We start from the raw sequence: 22480 nt of genomic DNA, 5'->3' as shown, positions 1-22480 counted from the left end.
CGTCCCGACAGACACAACTGGCCGTGTCTGCAGGTGGGAAGCTGGATGTGGGTATGTGTCCTGGTCGCTGCACTAGCACCTCCTCTGGTCGGTCGGGGTGCCTGTTCGGGGGGGGGGGGACTGGGAGGAATAGCATGACACCTCCCACGCGCTACGTCCCCCTGGTGAAACTCCTCACTGTCAGGTGAAAAGAAGCGGCTGGCGACTCCACATGTATCGGAGGAGGCATGTGGTAGTCTGCAGCCCTCCCCGGATCGGCAGAGGGGGTGGAGCAGCGACCAAGTGTGGAGAGTGGAGCAACTGGCCGGATACAATTGGGGAGAAAAAAAGCCATTCTATAAGAAGGAGTTTTTAAAAGAGATGGCGGTAAAGCAACATTTATGGATATCAACTTCATCCGCTGGTAGACTGAGGAGTTCCCTTATTTCTGAATCTGTCCAGCTTCCAGTCACTCTCGAAAAAAAGAAACTTGTATTCAGTTATCAAATCACCTGCGAGGCAAGGCAACCGTCAGGGATTCAAACACGTCATCGGCGGAGTCCTGTGATTGGGTCACTTGCTCCACGTGAAAACGTCTTTTGTCAGAGGGACATAACTGCTTTCATTCCCAACACAGCCTCCGCGGTGTTTCCCCTGACATGACACGCGGACTCGAGGTGGGATACTGGCAGTACGGATTTCCCTGAATATCGATCCCTGCTCCCATTCACATGTGACCCCTTAACATTTCGAGGGAAGACCGGATGTGTGAAAGGGGTTCCAGATGACAAATTCTGAGTCCGTCGAGCTGGATGCAACCATCGTCATTTCCATGAAATCCAATGAAAGAGAAAAACCCTGTTGTATCGTTGAAAAGGAAACGCAATCAAATCGACAAAGGAACAAATTGTACCTGTTGAAATGCAGATTTATTAAATTTAACACAATCAGCCGCTGATTTCGAGATGTGGGGGTGTGATTTAGACCGGTTTTGAAAGTTAGGTGTTCATTTCCCTTCCCAATACTTAAAACCCAGACTTGGTGGTTTGCGCCGGTAATAAATAACTTTTTAAAGAGAAGCCTTTAGTTAGACATTGAATGCCGGCTGACAAACCTCCCCTGAAAGACGGCGTTTCATCAGGCTTCATCATAGCCTTATCATAACTGTGTCTTACATGCTCAATTTGAATTTTTACAAATTTTTCCCAAAGCTCCTTTTCCCAGCCCAACATTCAACATAATGAAGGAACTGTTCATATATAGGACTTTAAATACATTCCTAACTGCGACAGAAGTTAAGTAGAACAGCTGTTTTAATAAACCCGCACAATGCTTTACAATGTAAACAAAGAGTCCAGAAAGGATTTGGTAAAACATTGGTTTTGTGAACAAGGCCTGGTATATTATGCAGCATTTATCCTGCAACGTTAGTTCTCACAACTTTCAATTTTACAACTGAAAAATGCATTATGTATGATATTTTCATTTTTCACAAATGCCAGAGGAGGTGTTGTATGAAATTGCAATCAGCATGGATAATATATTGAGTTGTTACAAACAAATTGCTCATAGAGTGGACTGTTATTGGGTGAAAATGCTTTAGTGACTCGGACTTCTGTGGGTAAATTTGTTTTTGTTTTTTTCCGATTTAAATCTAAGACAGCCAATGATTACTTTATTTATTTTTCTTAGGTTAACAATGCATGTACAATAGATGATTAAATGCAATCTAATTGATTTTATTAATGAGTCTTTTTTGTTTTATGTTTAAATATTTGTTATCTCCGCAGACAACAAACTGTTTTAAAGGTTATTTGAAGATATGACCTACTACTACTACTGCTGCTGCTGCTGCTGCTGCTGCTGCTGCTGCTGCTGCTGCTGCTGTTGCTTTCGGCTGCTCCCATTAGGGGTCGCCACAGCGGATCATCCGTTTCCATTTCGTCCTGTCCTCTGCATCTTCCTCTGTCACACCAGCCACTTGCATGTCCTCCCTCACCACATCCATAAACCTCCTCTTCGGCCTTCCTCTTTTACTCTTGCCTGGCAGCTCCATATTCAGCATCCTTCTCCCAGTATACCCAGCATCTCTCCTCCACACATGTCCAAGCCATCTCAATCTTGCCTCTCTTGCTTTGTCTCCAAACCATCCAACCTGAGCTGTCCCTCTAATATAATCATTCCTAATCCTGTCCTTCTTCATCACTCCCAATGAAAATCTCAGCATCTTCAACTCTGCCACCTCCAGCTCCGCCTCCTGTCTTTTCATCAGCACCACTGTCTCCAAACCATATAACATAGATGGTTTCACAACCATCTTGTAAACCTTCCCTTTAACTCTTGCTGGTACGCATCCATCCATCCATCCATTTTCCGAACTGCTTATCCTGCTCTCAGGGTCACAGGGATGCTGGAGCCTATCCCAGAATTCATTGGGCGGCAGGCGGGGAGACACCCTGGACAGGCCGCCAGACTATCACACAGCCCCCCCCCCGCCACACACATTCATACCTAGGGACAATTTAGTATGGCCAATTCATCTGGCCTACATGTCTTTGGACTGTGGACTCTGGAGGAAACCAGAGCCCCCGGAGGAAACCCACACAGACATGGGAAGAACATGCAAACTCCACACAGGACAACCCGGGACGACCCCCAGGTTGGACTACCCCGGGGCTCGAACCCAGGACCTTCTTGCTGTGAGGCAACCACGCTAACCACTGCGCCACCGTGCCGCCCCCTTGCTGGTACCCTTCTGTCGCAAATCACTCCTACTACTCTATCAAAATAAGAGAAAGGCAATTGTAACACAGATTAATGGGTTACTAGGAATTAATAATAATGACAATAATAACGATGATAATAATAATAATATTTTATATAGGGTGACACAGTGGTGCAGTGGTTAGCACGGTTGCCTCAGAGCAAGAAGGTCCTGGGTTCGAGCCCTGGGGTAGTCCAACCTTAGGGGTCATCCCGGGTCGTCCTCTGTGTGGAGTTTGCATGTTCTCCCCATGTCTGTGTGGGTTTCCTCCGGGGGCTCCGGTTTCCTCCCACAGTCCAAAGACATGTAGGTCAGATGAATCGGCCGTACTAAATTGTCCCTAGGTGTGAATGTGTGTGTGTGTGTGTGTGTGAGAGAGAGCCCTGTGATGGCCTGGAAGCCTGTCCAGGGTGTCTCTTCTCCTGCCACCCAATGACTGCTGGGATAAGCTCCAGCATCCCCGCGACCCTGAGTAAGGATAAGCGGTTTGGATAATGGATGGACAGATGGATATTCTATATAGTGTTTTGATATGGGTCGGGAGCGAAGTTGAAATGTGCGGATGTAAAACATTTTGCCAGTCGGGTGTTTGATTGCGCATTGGAATTTAGCCAATAGAGTATCTCAATCCCAATTGGTACATGCCCAAGAATATTGGGCAAGAATATTGTGTGTGTGCCGCCATTTCATGCTGCTGCAGAGTAGTGCCTGAGTTGTGCCACATAGAATTGGTCAGATTTTTTGGTATGGTTGAATTCTTGATTGCGAGCCATCCCAGGAAGACAGGCCTCTTCATATCAAGATCCCCTTCGTTGCTTAGAGTCTATAAAGACACACAGACTGAGTCCGACCTATCTCCACCAGTGTGGTAGGACTGAACTTGCACAAACACTTGCACTGGTGTGCTTTACAATGCCATTGGACTTGACCACACATTCTATCATTGGGGCTCTCTTTATGGACTTGATGGGTGTGGGATGAGATACTGCGCATTTGTGAATATTGGATTGTGTTGGGGCGGCATGGTGGCCCAGTGGTTAGTGCTGTTGCCTCACAACAAGAAGGTCTGGGGTTCGAACCCCAGGGTTGTCCAACCTTGGGGGTCATCCTGGGTCATCCTCTGTGTGGAGTTTGCATGTTCTCCCCGTGTCTATGTGGATTTCCTTCGGGTGCTCCGGTTTCCTCCCAAAGACCTGTAGGTCAGGTGAATCAGTCTTACTAAATTGTCCCTACGTGTGAATGTGTTAGCCCTGCTATGGACTGGCGGCTTATCCAGGGTGTTCCCCATCTTCCGCCCAATGACTGCTGGGATATGCTCCTGCATCCCACGACCCTAATTAGGATAAGTGGCTTGGATAATGGATGGATGGATGGATTGTGTTGATGAGACCTACTTTGAAGTTGTGAATTTTGAATTATACTTATGGTGACATTTGATCACTTACCTTTATACAATCTGTCAGGTGTAAAGTCAGGTAGATGGGTGCATGCTAGAGTTGGAGCTGTTTGGTTACACTGAAGTAATTTTCTTTCAATCAGTTGAGTTTATGCTTGTTCCATTTTCTATTTTCTCAGATACAAGCTGGCAAGTTATTTGCATAAGATCTGTGTGTGCATGTGGTCACTGATATTCCAACACTGCTTTGTGGACGAACCTTAATAATCATAACTGGTCCAGCACATGCAATTACTCTGGTATAACAAAGTCAAAAACTAATTGAGCACTACAGGTGTTACACAACTATTAGATGCTTCATTGGTTTCAACAGGATTTAACACCTCGCTCGGAAAGTTGGCATATTGTGAAGCACCAAGTGAATAATGATCTTCACATGGTGAAATTTTCTGCAGATATGAATGTTACTCCCCCACCAACACTTTGCATCCCGTGCTTTGTCACACACTGAAATTAACATTTACATGTGGAAAGTTCTAATCTAAGCCATTATTTATGGTAGAATTGCTATTCACAAGGAACTTTGAGAAACAAACTTTTAACTATAGAATCAATACTTCAGGATATTGTTGTGATTTTGGATGACCAGGTTTATGAAAATCTACTGTGCAGATTAATATTTAACTGGGTGTTTTTAGGAATCGTCTCTACTTGCCACAAAGAGAGCAGCAAAAGGCATACATACAGAATAAAAGAGAGAAAGCTCGCACACATTTTAACATGCTAAGCAAATTCGTGGGTGTTCTACATTTCATCGGATGGGATATATACAGGGGCTACTTGGGAATAATGACGAATAATAACGAAGTCAATGATATATAGTGGGTCAAGGCCATTGTGAGTTCATGCAAGATTTTACATCAATATGTGTGCAGCAGTCAAAGAAAATGGTATAACTGACCCAATGCTCTGCTTTTTGTGTCGTGGGTTTGTGTCAGTCTTAAGAGACATACATACAGTCTATGAGAATATGTGAATGATGTTATAATGATTTATATATATATATATATATATATATATATATATTTTAAACTTTCAATAATTTATATTTGTTCAAATTAATCTAGTTTTTAAGTAGCAAATAACATGCAAGTAGCAAGAAGTTTTTTAAGTTGAAATCAGGCGTCCGGGTGGCGTGACGGTCTATTCCGTTGCCTACCAACACGAGCATCGCCAGTTTGAATCCCCGCGTTACCTCCGGCTTGGTCGGGTGTCCCTACAGACACAATTGGCCATGTCTGCCGGCGGGAAGCCAGATGTGGGTAGGTGTCCTGGTCACTGCACTAGCGCCTCCTCTGGTTGGTCGGGGCGCCTGTTCAGAAGGGAGGGGGGAACCGAAGGGGAATAGCATAATCCTCCCACACACTACGTCCCCCTGGTGAAACCCCTCATTATCAGGTGAAAAGAAGCGGCTGGCGACTCCACATGTATCGGAGGAGGCATGTGGTAGTCTGCAGCCCTCCCCGGATCGGCAGAGGGGGTGGGGCAGTGACCGGGGTGGCTCGGAAGAGTGGGGTAATTGGCCAAGTACAATCGGGAAGGGGGTATAAGCATCTGCTTTGTGTTGATGTAGTTGCCCACTGGGGACCGAGGTTCGCGCCTCGGTGTCGTCAGATCCGACCATGGGCAGACTCGATGAAGCAGCAATAATTGGCAACGCTGTCTTTGGGAGGGGGGCGGAGTCGGCTTGTGTTTGACACATGAATGTGTCTCTGGGTGTGTCGGGAAAAGCAGTGGTTCCGAGACTGCCGGCCGGGGAGATGCAATTGGCGAACGCATGCAGTATGAGGGTAGGTGTTTGAATTAAAATAGGGATTGATTGGCCACTAAAATTGGGAGAAAAAGGGAAAAATCAGAAATAAATTTGGAAAGTACAATCGAGAGAAAAAAGGGAGGGAAAATGAATTAATAAATAAATCGAAAGCATCATCTGAATGATGACAGTTCAACAGAATGAAATACGCCCATATCTGCATATGAAACCAGTCGTTGGTTTCAGTCGTTATGCAGCTGTATTGTTTATAATGGTGGGGATACCTGCAGTCAGTTCAGACTGAAGAGGTCACTTAGATGAGTGATGAAACGTATCTGTCAATAAATGTTGTGTCCAGATGAAGTGATTCAACCTTCTTTGACTGAAACACAAAGCTGCCTCGTGCCTGATCGAAACTGAACTTTCCCCCATATTGCACTTAAAGACATCCTCCCACGACACACGAGCCAGCAACTACACAGAGTTGAAACTTGGCTTTGGGACCTGGTCTTCCCTTCATTTACATCTCCCTTACATCCAAAAGGGATTACTTACTCTAAACTGAAGCAGCTTAGACTCTTGAAAGATTTCTTCTTCTTTTAATTTCTCAGTTTGAACTGCCACCGACTAAATACGTTTTCCAACATTAAAGCAAACTCAGAATCAAAACAAGATACATTGGGGCAATATGGTCGATTTGTCTAAAACAAAAAGATGCACAGCTTCACACCTAACTAGCTCTAAATAACGCCAAGATGAAACCCAATATCTGCCTTCAGCTTTCTCACACAGACAGTCTACCCACTCAGCCTTTTTATTCTCTTTTTTTTTTTGCTTGATGACAATCTGCAATAAAACTGCGATGGAAATAAAACAGGAAAGTGACAAACGATGACTAATTTCGCAGCCAGAATGTGGGAGTCCTCATTACAGGAGAGCGATCTCAAGCTCCCAATCAGACTGAAATGACTTGATTAGAGAGATCGCAGCTAATGACATGGTGAGGGCGGGATGTCGATCAGCGCACACTAAACATTTAGACATCTGCTGGGGGAATGTGTTATTTCGGTGTCTGCCCCTTGCTCGCAGCCACTGGAAATCACAAAGTATATGAAGCCTAAACTTGTTCAGCAGACAGATACGTTTCACAATAAGTGACTGGAAAGGAAAAAAAAGAAGTCAACGGTGGCTTCTCGGATTGACTCATCCTGCTTTGGGTACAAATTACATCTATTACTTCCCACCCACATGCGACAGCGTGACAAAGGGCGAGTCTTTAAACACCAGGATTTCTCTTAGCGACACGTTCTGTTATCTCGGGAACACACACACTGAGTTTCTTTTAACGCTACTTCTTAATGGCGTTCACGGAAAGTTTGCATTGAGCAGGGCTTGGTTTTGCAGCACTCTCCATTGGAGCCAGATCAAACATAGGCTGTGATATGTAGCCCGGTCAACACTACAAACACCGCACACTTCAAAGATGGAAGTGAAGCGTCGCCTCTTACCGCTCAGTTCTCACCTGGTTTGTACTTTAGAAGCAGCTCCCAGATACCCCTGCGGGCGTAAGGGTCAACCCCCGCTGTGGGTTCATCCAAGATGACGATTTTGGAGCCACCTACAAACGCAATGGCCACTGACAGCTTCCTCTGCATTCCCCCTGAAAGAAAGAAGCGTCCGTGAGTATTCTTATGTCTTAACCAAAAGACCCGGTGAGCACCAGCAGCAAAGACGTCAACTGAGATAGAAAGGAAACACACACGAATCAGCTTCTTAGAAATAAGAAACCTTATCAGGAATCAGGAACAATTTATTGTCATTTCTTTCATGTACTTGTGTACACAAAAGAAATGAAATTCCGTTTCTCCCAGCCCACAGCAGTGCGACACAACAGACAAAAACACACATCCCAAATTTCCCAAAAATGACACCACCAAAAACACACAAAAACAGAGAGAACAAAGCAAAAAAACAAAACACAAAACAGTTAACAACACAGTCCACTCAGTCCAAAAATTCCACTGTCCAGAGAACGAACGCCAGCCAGGATGACTGCGGGAACTGCCGGTCTGCATGGGCTAGCAGTTAGCTTAGCCCGCCCCGCTTCCAAGTCCTGTCGGACTGCCCTCGGTGTTTCCTCCCCAGGTGCAGCTCCGGCAGGGCCGTGGTCCCTGGGCCCACTGGACGCAGCAGACCAAGTTGTCCCAGCTGATACAGCGCCAGCTCTCCCAGCCATCAAACGAAGACAAAACAAACTTACGCAGATGTGAACAAAGACACTGCATGGACAGTACTGGGTGAGGCCGCCGCAAATGTAACCTCGCGCCGCCATCTTCCCATACCGGAAGCAGTGTGTTGTGTAACTTATGGTATGAATGCCCAAAGGTCTCCATTTAGTTGACGCACTGACTGGATCAAATTAACTTGGGACTACCATGCTCTGTGGTATGGAAGCAGTGACAACAACAGAGAGGCTAGAATCTGCATTACAGGTAGCAGAGATGAACATGCTGTGTTGGTCCTTGGGAGTGACTAGAAAAGATCAAAAGAGAAATGAAGAAGTGAGAGCTACGTTCAAGATCAGAGGAATGGATGAGAAGTTGAGAGAGACAAGACAGAGATGGTTTGGACATGTACAGGGGCTATGTAGGAAAGAAGGTGTTGGACCTGGAAACACCTGGAAAAAGAAAAAGAGGTAGACCAATGAAAAGATGGCGAGACCAGATAGAGGAGGACATGAGGAGAGTTGGACTACGGGAGAGGGATGCATCAGACAGAAAGCTATGGAGGGCAAAAATCCGCCGTGGTGACCCCTGAGAAACAGGGAACAAGCCGAAAGAAGAAGAAAGAAAGAAAGACTGACTGTCATACTTTTAAAAAGTCTTTAAAAAAACATTTCTGACTTAAAATTAAGTACTTATAGTAGTAATATGTGTAAATGTTTATACAGAAAATGTGTCAAGGATCTGCCTCCGCATGTTTTGTTGTCCTTTGCATGGCATGAAATGATAGATGGGAGGGAGCTGGCTACGCCTTAGCGAGGGTGCGCCACACCTGCCACAGTTTGAGTCTCATGGTTAAATGTTCAAAATGCGTCCTATGCGGTCCTAATGTAGCGGAAATGTCAGTGTAGATCAACCCTGAAAGTCATATTTCAATGCTTTTGCTCACAAGCAATCCATGACTAGGAACAATTTATCAAGCAGGGCTTGCTCATGCCCCCCTCACACAATGAATTACACCCTGTGACACACAGATACACAACAGGTGTGTGTCTAGACAGCCACATGCACATGTGCTGGCAGAGGAGCTACTTGACAGGTCCACTTCATTTTTGAATAAAAGGATAATCTATGGTAGATAGTTGTTCTCGGGGGACATGGATGTACAAGGCATGCAAATAGATGCACGCACAAGCAGTCACTCACACACACACACACACACACACACACACACACACACACACACACAAGCACACACATACACACACGTGCACACAAATAAATAAATAAATAGAAGAGCAGTTGTTTAAAAAAAATGCATCCATGGGGCATCCGGGCGGCGTGGCGGTCTATTCCATTGCCTACCAACAGGGATTGCTGGTTCGAATCCCTGTGTTATCTCTGGGTTGGTAGGGTGGGGTCCCTACAGACACAATTGACCGTGTCTGTGGGTGGGAAGCCGGATGTGGGTATGTGTCCTGGTCGCTGCACTAGCGCCTCCTCTGATCGGTCGAGGTGTCTGTTAAGGGGGGAAGGGGGAACGGGGGGGAATAGTGTGATCCTCCCACACGCTACTTCCCCCTGGTGAAACTCCTCACTGTCAGGTGAAAAGAAGTAGCTGACAACTCCACATGTATCGGAGGAGGCATGTGGTAGTCTGCAGCCCTCCCCGGATTGGCAGAGGGGATGGAGCAGCAACTGGGATGGTTTGGAAGAGTGGGGTAATTGGCCAGATACAAGTGGGGAGAAAAAAAAAAGGGGGGGGGGGTTCCAAAATAAAAATGTATTTATGGGGAGGAAAGGGGGGGGGGGGTCCCAAACATTTTTTTTTTGTATCTATGGCTTATCCTATATCCATATCTAAATACACACACTCACACAAACACACAGTGACACACCTGACAGGTTTTTGGCAAGGTCCTTCCTTTTATGTGGAAGACCAACATCCTTAATCATCTGCTCCATCTCAATTTTCAACTGGTCACAGCTACATCCCTTCAGCCTGGCGTAGAAGTAGATGTGCTCCTCCACTGTCAGCCTGTCAAGGTGAAAACGATAATGTGATGCATCTGAACAGACTTGATTGACATACCTTGAGATGCAAATGACCAAAGAGGGCATCGTTCCTCTCTGAGCAGTCCGTCAAGCATTAGTGTTTGAAAGACCCAGCCTGGAACATCAACACGGCCCATAAGGGGATCGTGCACCATTATGATCGCATGTCGGTGAGCTGAGAAAAATTGCCTTGAATCCTATCAAATGGTCTTGACTGCTTAGCCAGGAGGGAATATCATGTTTTAATGTCTACCCCCCTGCATGCATGAATATTTAAACCCCACATAATATAGACGCGTTGACTTGGCCTGGGATAAATATTAATGAAAGTAATTTGTAGGTGTTCAGCCATAATTGTGATGTAAGACTTCTGTGCCATAGCAGGTAATGTTTGTGTGGTGTGAAAAATTGAAGGGACATTTTGAAGGTGGTGGAAAAAGTCTGAATAATGGTTTGCAATGATGCTGTTAGAATAAGCAGGTTCGAGTGCAGAAATTTCATTCAATTTCTGCAGGATAAAAAGATGGGATGGTGATATATCGATGTGGAACACAGCTGATTCACTGAGCTCAGCGCACATGATCGATTTGCATCGAACCGAATGCTGTTGTGCTTCCTTTTTGCCATTACACAGAATATCATGTTGCTGTCTTCCTGCTATACATCACAGTACGCTTTTACACAGGAATTCAGCCCATCAGCTACTGCGCTGCATAAAGCCGTGTTCTGACCTACTGTACTGACCTCCCAGTTGTTACCACAGACGATGTCAGGCGACGCCAGTGTGACTCTTATAGCAACACAATTTTAATTACCTACACCAACTAAGTTTATTCTGTGTGTGCGCACATGCCGTTGACATGATTAAGTTTTTCATCGATGTTTTTGTTCACTCACACACACATGCATGCACACACACACCGCAAACTCCACAAAACTATGCCTTTTGTGAACAAAGGTCTGCATGGAGTATACATCATGCAACCTTGAAATGGGTTTGCATTAGCGAAAGAACACATCAGATGCATCTGCCAATTATTTGACAAACAAAGGGAATAATGGCCACTATGCGGCAGGTGAACTATTACACTGGACACGTTCGGACAAATGTTAAACAAATGCCACCAAAACAACTGAGCAGTACGCATTACTGCAGGTTTCAGAGACCCAGCACCGTCCAATCACAGCTACACCACTCTTACACGCTGCAAACCCATGAAGGTCATAATCCAGTTAGAGGGGTGCTGAGCCAACTATACAAGAAAAATAAAACTATAAATCATCACTTCAACCAAGTGAATATGACATCATTGAAGATACAGTATGCAGAAGAGTCTTGTATTAATTCACTTGTTAAAAAAAGTTTCTAAAAAGTTGTATGTGGTAGATGTGAAAATGTGCAAACTATTGGTACAGGTATTCATTTGTATTTGTCACCTTTTTTTACTTAAATCCCCCCCCCCCCCCCAATTTTCTCCCCGGTTAATTACCCCACTTTTCTGAGCCGTCCCTGTCGCTGCTCCACCTCCTCTGCCGATCCGGGGAGGCTGCAGACTACCACATGCCTCCTCCGATACATGTGGAGTCGGCAGCCGCTTCTTTTCACCTGACAGTGAGGAGTTTTGCCAGGGAGACGTAGTGCGTGGGAGGATCACGCTATTCCCCTCAGTTCCCCCTCCCCCCCGAATAGGGCCCCTGACCGACCAGAGGAGGCGCTACTGCAGCGACCAGGACACATACCCACATCCAGCTTCCCACCCTCAGACACGGCCAATTGTGTCTGTAGGGACGCCCGACCAAGCCGGAGGTAACACGGAGATTCAAACAACGGAATAGATCGCCACGCCACCCAGACACCCTTAAATCTATTCTTTCGGCAGAGCAATATGAAATGGACAGACAGAGAATATCAGCAACTACTAAACAGACTCACTCATTAAATAAGACATTGTGTTGTGGGCACATTCCCAGATGCTTCCGAATGTTCTCCATTTCAGTGTGGATGTCACATCCATTTATTAGGGCGGTTCCTGATGTAGGTGGGAAGAGTCCTGTCAGAATTGACCTGTGGAGAATACGAGGATGAATATCAAAATGTGTAGATTTTGAAGCATGATGTCATTATATTTACATTTGCATTGAGTACCACGTGACGTCTGATGCTGGTGAGACACTTGAGAGAAGAATTTCTGCAAAGTAACTTCAATGCAGCGGGCGGGAGATGGCCACTTACTTTTCCTCCATCTTCAACTTAAACATGCTGTTTTCATAGGCAACACACCACGCTTGATTAAAACCCTCCAATTCAGTTTTCTGAAAATACTTCACCATTAAGAATGCTCAGAAACACACAAGCCACGTGCGGCTGTTCTCAGTTTCCTTCGGCACTTCGCACATTATTCCATCCTTTATTTTCAGAACCAAACACATGCAAGAAGAAATATGAGACGGTGCAGAGTAGATAAAGTGCAGAGTACACAATCACACAACAATGACACACAAATAGTACAAGAGATGAAATGGAGGATTTTGACAGCTTGCCATCAGCGTACCATGTCTCTCTTAAACGCCTTTCCATTTTTCAGCACTGGCAATTCTGCACCAGCTAAGAGCGAAACACACTGAGCGTGGTGTGAAATGTTACGACACGCAGGAAAAGAACACGGTGGAAAATTATTTGAATGGAAATTCGGCGTGTGAGTGAGTCCCTCTCTGTCCTTTCTGTTACTCTGTTTGCTTATCTTTTTCCATGCTTGCTGTGAAGGGATGCCTTTGCTTCACCCCTTAGTGCCGCCGTTAGGCGCTCTCTTGTCCATCCTATCTGGACCTATGAAGTTGCATATTTTGTTTTGTTTTTTGTTTTTGTTTTCCCCTCATCATCCTGAACATTTCCAATCCTTTTGCCGTTTCTCGACAACAATTCAAATACTCCCACTACTAACACAACTCAACAAAATGGCATATATATACACTCACCGGCCACTTTATTAGGCACACCTGTCCAACTGCTCGTTAACGCAAATTTCTAATCAGCCAATCACATGGCAGCAACTCAATGCACTTAGGCATGTAGACATGGTCAAGACGATCTGCTGCAGTTCAAACCGAGCATCAGAATGGGGAAGAAAGGTGATTTAAGTGACTTTGAACGTGGCATGGTTGTTGGTGCCAGACGGGCTGGTCTGAGTATTTCAGAAACTGCTGATCTACTGGGATTTTCACGTACAACCGTCTCTAGGGTTTACAGAGAATGGTCCGAAAAAGAGAAAATATCCAGTGAGCGGCAGTTCTGTGGGCGAAAATGCCTTGTTGATGCCAGAGGTCAGAGGAGAATGGCCAGACTGGTTCGAGCTGATAGAAAGGCAACAGTAAGTCAAATAACCACTTATTACAACCGAGGTATGCAGAAGAGCATCTCTGAACGTACAACACGTCGAACCTTGAGGCAGATGGGCTACAGCAGCAGAAGACCACACCGGGTGCCACTCCTGTCAGCAAAGAACAGGAAACTGAGGCTACAATTCGCACAGGCTCACCAAAATTGGACAATAGAAGATTGGAAAAACGTTGCCTGGTCTGATGAGTCTCGATTTCTGCTGCGACATTCGGATGGTAGGGTCAGAATTTGGCGTCAACAACATGAAAGCATGGATCCATCCTGCCTTGTATCAACGGTTCAGGCTGGTGGTGGTGGTGTAATGGTGTGGGGGATATTTTCTTGGCACACTTTGGGCCCCTTAGTACCAATTGAGCATCGTGTCAACGCCACAGCCTACCTGAGTATTGTTGCTGACCATGTCCATCCTTTTATGACCACAGTGTTCCCATCTTCTGATGGCTACTTCCAGCAGGATAACGCGCCATGTCATAAAGCTCGAATCATCTCAGACTGGTTTCTTGAACATGACAATGAGTTCACTGTACTCAAATGGCCTCCACAGTCACCATATCGCAATCCACTAGAGCACCTTTGGGATGTGGTGGACTGGGAGATTCGCATCATGGATGTGCAGCCGACAAATCTGCAGCAACTGCGTGATGCTATCATGTCAATATGGACTAAACTCTCTGAGGAATGTTTCCAGTACCTTGCTGAATCTATGCCACGAAGGATTAAGGCAGTTCTGAAGGCAAAAGGGGGTCCAACCCGGTACTAGCAAGGTGTACCTAATAAAGTGGCCAGTGAGTGTATATATATATATATATATATATATGGATATAGATATCTATCCCCCCCCCCCGCTTTTTCTCCCCAGTTGAATCCAGCCAATTACCTCACCTCTTCCGAGCCGAGTTGCTGCTCCACCCCCTCTGCCGATCTGGGGAGGGCTGCAGACTACCACATGCCTCCTCCGATACATGTGGAGTCACCAGCCGCTTCTTTTCACCTGACAGTGAGGAGTTTCACCAAGGGGACGTAGCGCGTAGGAGGATCACACTATTCCCCCCAGTTCCCCCTCCCCCCCAAACAGGTGCCCCAACGGACCAGAGGAGGCAATAGTGCAGCAACCAAGACGCATACCCACATCCGGCTTCCTGCCCGTAGACACGGCAAATTGTGTCTGTAGGGACGCCCAACCAAGCCGGAGGTAACACGGGTATTCGAACCGGCGATCCCCATGTTGTGTTGGTAGGCACAGGAAAAGACCGCTACGCTACCTGGGTGCCCCTAAAATGGCAAAAAAAAATTCTCAGAAAGACAGCACTCATCACAAGCCCTGACAGTTGACCAATTAAAACCTACAATACTGTAGAAACCAGTCAACCGGCACACTGAGTAAATAGCAAGTGAAAAGACATGGAAGATGGTTTCAATAACTAACAAGTGTACCCGTATGGGCGGGGTGGGTGGGTGGGTGTGGGGGGAGGGGACTTACATGGTGGTTGTTTTTCCAGCTCCATTATGGCCCAAAAATGATGTGATCTGATTTTCATAGAAGTCGATACTCAGCCCATCCACAGCCAACTTCTTCCCAGTTTTGTAGGTTTTAACAAGGTTCCTGACGGAGACCCCCGCCTTCAGATCAGGTGGTGGCCTCTCAAGGTACTCTTTGCATTTTAGAAAAGAGCCATTATCAAAACATGTTTTCAGACCATCTTCAAACTGTAAGTCATGCTTAGGTTTCAACAGCAACATAATTTTTTTAATTAATAATGATTAATAATTAAAAATTACTGCTGATTTAGCTTTTAATTAAAGTGTGCCTCTATCTTCCCATTTTACACTCCATTTCAGACAATACAAGGCAAGGCACTTTGATTTGTATGGCACATTTCACATTCAAAGGCAATGTCAAATGCAATTCAAAATTTAAAGACATAAAAAGATATTTAATAAGAAATATGGAATAAGATAAAAAGAAATTAACGAATTAAAAGATCAAATGTAATAAGATAATAGATTGCTCATTTTACAAATTTTACATTTTTTTCACAGTGATCTCTTCTATTTTATATGCTCTTAAATTGCTTTTAATTTTCATTTCCCCATTTTTGATTCTAAAGAATTTTTAAGGTGACTTTTTACTGCATTTTTTTTTCAATTTATTCCTCTCTAATGCCAAGCACTCTGAGCTGCATTGCAGGTATGAAAGGTGTGATACAAAGTTCATTATTATCATTATTGTTATGAATCAAATGTTTAACCTTTCAAAAGGCAGGTTTAATGTGATGTCTTTAAGTTCTTTTACGAGTGACGCCAGTCACCTCACGTTTGTAACGAGTAAAAAAAGGAGGGAAGGTCTTCACAAGCCAAATCACCTCCCTTCTCTGAATGAGGTACAAATAATTGCTTTAACAAGTCCTAGACTTAACACCATGCCAGACTTAACACCAGACTTTTCCACCAACCTCCTTGCTTTATCCCCCCCCCCCCCAACAATGCGACAAAGAAGTCGTTAATGTTTTTGCAACCCGTTCCAATTAACTTAAATACATCTTCACAGGGCCCGGGTCTCAGTGACAGAACAGGAACTTGAAACTTGACAAATCGATAAAAAATGTGTAACGCCCACAGGTGAGACTTGCAAAAAAAAAAGAAGGAAAAGAAAAGAAAAGAAAAGAAAAGAAAAAAAATAATACACAAATTCTACCATACCATTGTATACACAGGCATCTTTAAGGAAATTGGGATCAACGTCAGTCGCCGAGACAGTCCCACACCAATAAGTAGCAGTAAATGGGAAGTACCATGGCTTGGGGATCCCGTACTGGCCTGTGATCAAGCATGGAGAATGTTATTCATCGTTTAATAACAGCCAGGCTTGAGGGGATATGGCACTTCGCAATGCATCTTTCCTCTAGAAAGGCACACATAAATCATCCCTCTTATTCTACACCGAGTGGATGAGAGGAATATTAAGATGAGCCTGCTGCAACAGAGGTGTGACATCTACTAAAACCTTTGAGTTTTCCTTCAAGAAATGCAATATATCGTCGTTCTTTCGACTTTCTTTTTATCTTTATCAAATGACCAAAAAAAAAACTTCTAAAATATCAATTTGGAAATTGCTTTAGGTAACACAAAAATAATGGGAGATGGCATGCTGAGACATGCTGGCAAACCTGGACATCTAAGGCAAGTAGTTTGCTATGGGGAAAAAGAAAATCAATACCTGGGAAGACGTTCTCAGTGTACCAGGTGAGCAGCCAGTACAAAAAGGCATCAAAGAGCATCATAATGATGGACACGATGAAGCTGTAGTGGTCTCCTTCTTCTGGACTCACGCCAATGTTGTACCACTGAATTCCTATGCCTTGCTCCTCATACTTGGAGAAGTTCTCACAGCCGTAGCCAAAAGCCACACATGACAGTAAACTCTGTAAATCAGAAAAAAAGATTTGTGTATATATATATATATATATATATATATATATATATATTATTTTATTTTTTTTGCATATGACTCATTAGTTGTAACCAAGGAAAAAATGCTTCAGTGTGACATCATCTCATGTTATTCCTGGTATCAAACATAGCTCGTCCTATACGTTGACTCTCGGGATAAATGAGGTACTCAACTCAAGTCAACCCCACAGCAGTATAAACCTGACACTATTGGAAAAATGTCCTCAGATGGCTCCATTTCTGTGCTGCCTTTGTGAGCATGTATGAGGACTTCCCAATCAGACCAAGAGAGAAAAACACAGACTGCAATTCATGTGGTGCAAACAAAGATTGGTTGTATCTCTCACACGGTGGGGAAATTGCCAATGATGCTTTGCCCATGAGGCATCGTCTGTCATGGCCTATCACTCTGTGTTGCCATGTTGCCTGCCAGCTGTTTTATCACACTTCATTTGCTCACAGCAATTTTAACGCTGGCAGATGCCACGACCATTTACTGAAGCTTTAGAGAGCTACGCATCATGTACAATGGAAGATGGGACCACCATGGATACCCACTATATCTGCTGTTGCTTTGCCAGATGCTAAATTTGAACAGCCTTGTAGAAGTACCGAAGCTCCCGCCTGACCGCCGTCCCTATATACAGCTGCTGTCAACCTTCCCTGCCATCCCTACAAACTGGATGTTGCCAAACAATCAACAGTCAGTCACCAGATGAGGGCTGAGACTAGGGTTTGTATGTAGCCCCTCTTTGACCTCTGCATGAAGGACCGAAAAAAATGACATGTCACTCTTTGGACTTTCAGTGAAAGGCAGGGAAGGGGAGGCAGAAAAAACAGGCGCCCTCTGTTGAGAGCATGTCAGCAAAGCAGACTTCACTGACTTTCATCTGGCAGAGGAACATGTGAATTCTGAGAGGAACATGATGGCTCTATCAAAGTTACGATACAAATTATTTCCACCTTAAAAAAGAAAGAAAGAAATTTGGGCATCCGGGTAGCGTAGCAGTCTATTCCGTTGCCTACCAACACGGGGATCGACCGTTCGAATCCCTGTGTTACCTCTGGCTTGGTTGGGTGTCCCTACAGACACAATTGGCCGTGTCTGCGGGTGGGAAGCCGGGTGTGGGTATGTGTCCTGGTCACTGCACTAGTGCCTCCTCTGGTCAGTCCGGGGCACCTGTTCTGTTCGGGGGGGAATAGCATGATCCTCACATGCGCTACGTCCCCCTGGCGAAACTACTCACTGTCAGGTGAAAAGAAGCAGCTGGTGACTCCACATGTATCGGAGGAGACATGTGGTAGTCTGCAGCCCTCCCCGGATCGGCAGAGGGGGTAGAGCAGCGACTGGGACGGCTCGGAAGAGTGGGGTAATTGGCCGGATGCAATTGGGGTGAAAAAGGAGGGGGGGGGGGAGAAAGGTGGAGGTAAACACAGAGAGGGAGTGTAATGTGATAGGAGGCAATTGGATTGCGAGACGTGCTGCGTGGCCCTCTGATGCATTGCACCGCCGCCAGCGCCTCTCCAGCATGGACGGGCATCCGTGACAGCATTTATAATATAAATTCAGACGATTTATTTATTTTTCTAATTCAAACGGGGCGAAGGCTTAATCATCAGAGACAAAGCTCGTGAGTGGGAGTGCCGCGGTTAGCATGTAGTTTTGTCCGAGCCGGTAGAGGGAGAAAAATCTGTATTCGTGTTTCTAATGAGGTGTGGGGGTGAATCACGTGGTCACTGGATCAGAGAAAAACTGCTCAGGTTAATCAAAAGACGGGCCGATCCATCTGGCTGGAGACACAACAAAAAAAAACAATGCAGAGGTTATATAACATGGTGACGGCACTTAGGGTATGGGAGGAGCAGAGGCTGAAGAGGGGGCTTCGATACTGAATAAGTTTCAATATTCAACCAACACAACACAATTAGGATGTGAAGGAAAACGAAAAACTAGGAAGCTCCGACAAAAACTGACTGGTCCCTTTAGAGAAAATGAGCTCATTTTAAACGTGAAACCATGTGACACAAAAACTCAATCAAAGGCGTGAGCAGTGTGGTACGGCGGGTCTGCCAGTACAAGGTTTGCAGAGATAAGCCCCACTGTGGGAATATTAAAGATGAAACCGTAACTGAGTAATGCCAGATGTCAATACTTGATTGTGTGTCGTGCCAGTGTTTGGGTTGAAACACGAGGGGACGCGGGCTGGTTCGACACTCTGGGAGGACGCGCCTGCATGCATCGCAGTGAAGATTAAAGAATTTGTCTCGCCTTTGTCTGCGGAAAGGACAGGTGGAGGACAAATGATCCATACACCGCTGGAAAGGTCACTTTTAAAGGCTACACTGAAAGTTGAGCAATGGTGTACTATTCATCTTACTTTTTTCACTCCTGAAAAGATGGGATCATGTAAACATGTCCTTACAGTCTGTCCGTTTTTTTTTTTAACTTGGGGGAACTGTTCAAAAGACTCACAACTCCCCCCCCCTTTTTCTCCCCAGTTGTACTTGGCCAATTACCCCACTCTTCCGAGCTGTCCCAGTCGCTGCTCCACCCCCTCTGCCGATCCGGGGAGGGGTGCAGACTACCACATGCCTCCTCCGATACATGTGGAGTCGCCAGCTGCTTATTTTCACCTGACAGTGAGGAGTTTCGCTAGGGGGACTTGGCACGTGGGAGGATCACACTATTGCCCCCAGTTCCCCCTCCCCCCTAAACAGATGCCCCGACCGACCAGAGGAGGCGCTAGTGCGACCATGACACATCCCCGCATCTGGCTTCCCACCCGCAGACACGGCCAGTTGTGTCTGTAGGGACGCACGACCAAACCAGAAGTAACATGGGGATTTGAACCGCCGATCTCCATGTTGGTAGGCAATGGAAGAGATTGCCATGCTACCCAGACGCCCCAAAGACTCACAACTTTAACCACTGATGATACTATGAGCATGCCTAGTTTTACCAAAATCATCTAAACTGAAATAAAAAAGCATGAAATTAAAACACAGAATTCTAATGGTTGGAAAGGGCAGTAAAGTAAAGTGGTAAAGTGGTGGGTGGCACAGTAGCCCAGTGGTTAGTGCTGTCGGCTCACAGCAAGAAGGTCCTGGGTTCAAACCCCGGGGTTGTCCAACCTTGGGGGTCATCCGAGGTCATCCTCTGTGTGGAGTTTGCATGTTCTCCCCATGTCTGCGGTGGGATTTCTCCAGGTGCTCCGGTTTCCCCCACCATCGAAAAGACATGCATGTTAGGGTTAATACTCCCGTCTGTGCCCCTGACCGAGGCATGGCAAGATGAACTGGAGTTGGTCCTTCCGTGCTCTAAGGCGGCTGCCCACTGCTCCTAGCTACACAGCTAGGATGGGCTAAATGCAGAGCATGAATTTCCCCACGGGGATTAATAAAGTATATATATATATATATATTAAAAAAAAGCAGAAGTTGGTATTACAGGTGGCTTTTTGTAAGTGTTGGCCTTGGCTTCCTGTCAAAGAAACACCTGAACTCTAGTCTTCAAAAATATGTGGTACCAAATACCTCCAGGCAGCCTTCCAGTTTTCGCCCAAGAAGATACAATAGAATCTGTTCTACTATGCTCTATTTCTAGTCCCCTACTTCTACGTTAATGGACTGGCAATAAATAAAGCTAACTGCATCTTTGTCCCGATGCTCATCTTGATTCACAGAGGGACTATGACTTGTGCATTTTAATTTAATTTTGTCTCATGTTGGGCAGAACCGGCCTGTTTATTACAAATAACCTTCACCAGTGTTTCCGCTATGTTTTTCCTAATGAAAATTCACTCAATCAAAACCTGAGCAGAAAAAAGGAAAATGTGGCACCGATGAGTTGATTAAATCTAAACAGTATAACAGTGTCTGTCAGTGGAACTGTAAGTATTCCTTTTTCTGGTTCAATCCAAAGCAATGTATTCCAGATACATCATATTTTGGCCCTTCTACTGACCTTATTTACACTTGGTAAAAACAACTTGAACAGCTATGATAAGAAAGAACTAATCCCAAGCAATGTCAAACTGACAGAAACACAAGATCAAGTTTATTGAGCGCCAACTGAAGTTTACACATACCTGGAATGTGTTTCGGTATGTGTAAGCCTCAATCACGCGGTGAAAACATCACACCAAGAACCAGGGAAGGTATTGAAAGCCGTGTCAGATACAAAAGACTTACCACAGCAACCTTGGCCCCGAAAACCATGACGTCCCTCCAGGCGTAGCAGAGGACATGCGGCAAGTAGAGGACAAAATAGATGAGACCGCCACACGCTGCCGCCAGGTTGGCCTTGGAAAAGAAGACGCTGATGAAGAAGCACTGTGTGATGGTGCTCACGCAAAACACCAGCAGGAAGACGAAGATTACAGAGGGGTCGCTATACTGCAGCACTTTCCCATACTGCACCAGGGTAAGGATTTAAGCGGGGGGGGGGGGTAGATAGGAGTGAGATACATAGAGAAGTGTTAACTTTTAAAACAGGTTCCTGCTGAAATGTTAATTCCATCTCGGGAAGTTATGTTGAAAGTTTTGAATGAACAGAAGCTCAGCAATTTCTTGTGATTGCATAAAGTGGTGTCTCATTAATCAAGCTGGAGCAAAACCGCTGAACCTGAATTACATGATTAAACTGATCTGAAGCTTGATGGCAGGGTAGCTTGTGATTAAGTTTATCTCATTGACCAGTGTTGGTAAATTGCACAGAAGAGTTGTGATAAGCCACCTCTGCCATTTTGAAGGAGCACTCAGATTTTGGAAGGCTTCGCATGGGTCTTCCTATTTTCATTCACATTTCAGGTTGTTGCTACTGTCACCTTCAAAAGCCCAAAGAGGAATTTGTTGCATTTGCGTAATTTGCACTACCGTAATGGACTTCTGTTGATTAGTAGAAGGCAACACGCACACCACTTGTGTGGTCTCTTTTGTGGTGCAGGGACTAAATCCCCCTAAGATCCAATTCCAAAAAAAAAGTCAACACCCGCACACACTTACCACCTTTCTTAAGTCTTGACAAAGGTCCTTGTGGCTGAAACATCAGCTCTCTTTAATAAATCAGTGCAGCGGTTATAAGTGTGTGCGGGAATTGACTTTTTCCATTGGAATTAGTGCTGTTGTTTAAACAGTGTTTTGTAGAGAAACTGTTCCATTGTGGTAAATGAAAACTGTGTGTGCTACCTCTTTGCAAAATCTTTTCAAAATGTGCCAGGACTGCACAATTCAATGTCAAGTATGACTCTGTCGCGTCAAGTAATGAGTTCTTTTGTGTGCCGAGCTTAAATTGAGCTCAGTCTCGCTGACAAAATGTTCATATACAACTCATCTGCAGGACCCAAAATAACATGATTTCCAGTGTTCAATCACATTCATATGATGCGTGTCAAATTATTGATGA

At 45.1% G+C, this 22480-nt stretch overlaps 1 protein-coding gene across 1 annotated transcript in view; it reads right to left on the bottom strand.

Annotated features, from left to right (window-relative positions):
• Positions 1 to 22480, bottom strand: part of LOC130130640 (phospholipid-transporting ATPase ABCA1-like) — a 302901-nt gene that overhangs the window by 186316 nt on the left and 94105 nt on the right. The window contains exons 15-21 of the mRNA XM_056300397.1: positions 21268 to 21489; positions 16844 to 17048; positions 16327 to 16443; positions 15107 to 15278; positions 12163 to 12294; positions 10073 to 10212; positions 7475 to 7612 (exon numbers count right to left, since the gene is read on the bottom strand). Coding sequence (XP_056156372.1) covers positions 7475 to 7612; positions 10073 to 10212; positions 12163 to 12294; positions 15107 to 15278; positions 16327 to 16443; positions 16844 to 17048; positions 21268 to 21489 — 1126 coding nt within the window. The remainder of the gene's footprint in view (positions 1 to 7474; positions 7613 to 10072; positions 10213 to 12162; positions 12295 to 15106; positions 15279 to 16326; positions 16444 to 16843; positions 17049 to 21267; positions 21490 to 22480) is intronic.

This window comes from Lampris incognitus, chromosome 20, assembly GCF_029633865.1.
Source record: "Lampris incognitus isolate fLamInc1 chromosome 20, fLamInc1.hap2, whole genome shotgun sequence".
NCBI classification, from domain to species: Eukaryota; Metazoa; Chordata; class Actinopteri; order Lampriformes; family Lampridae; genus Lampris; species Lampris incognitus.
This window is presented reverse-complemented; position numbering and strand designations above follow the sequence as displayed.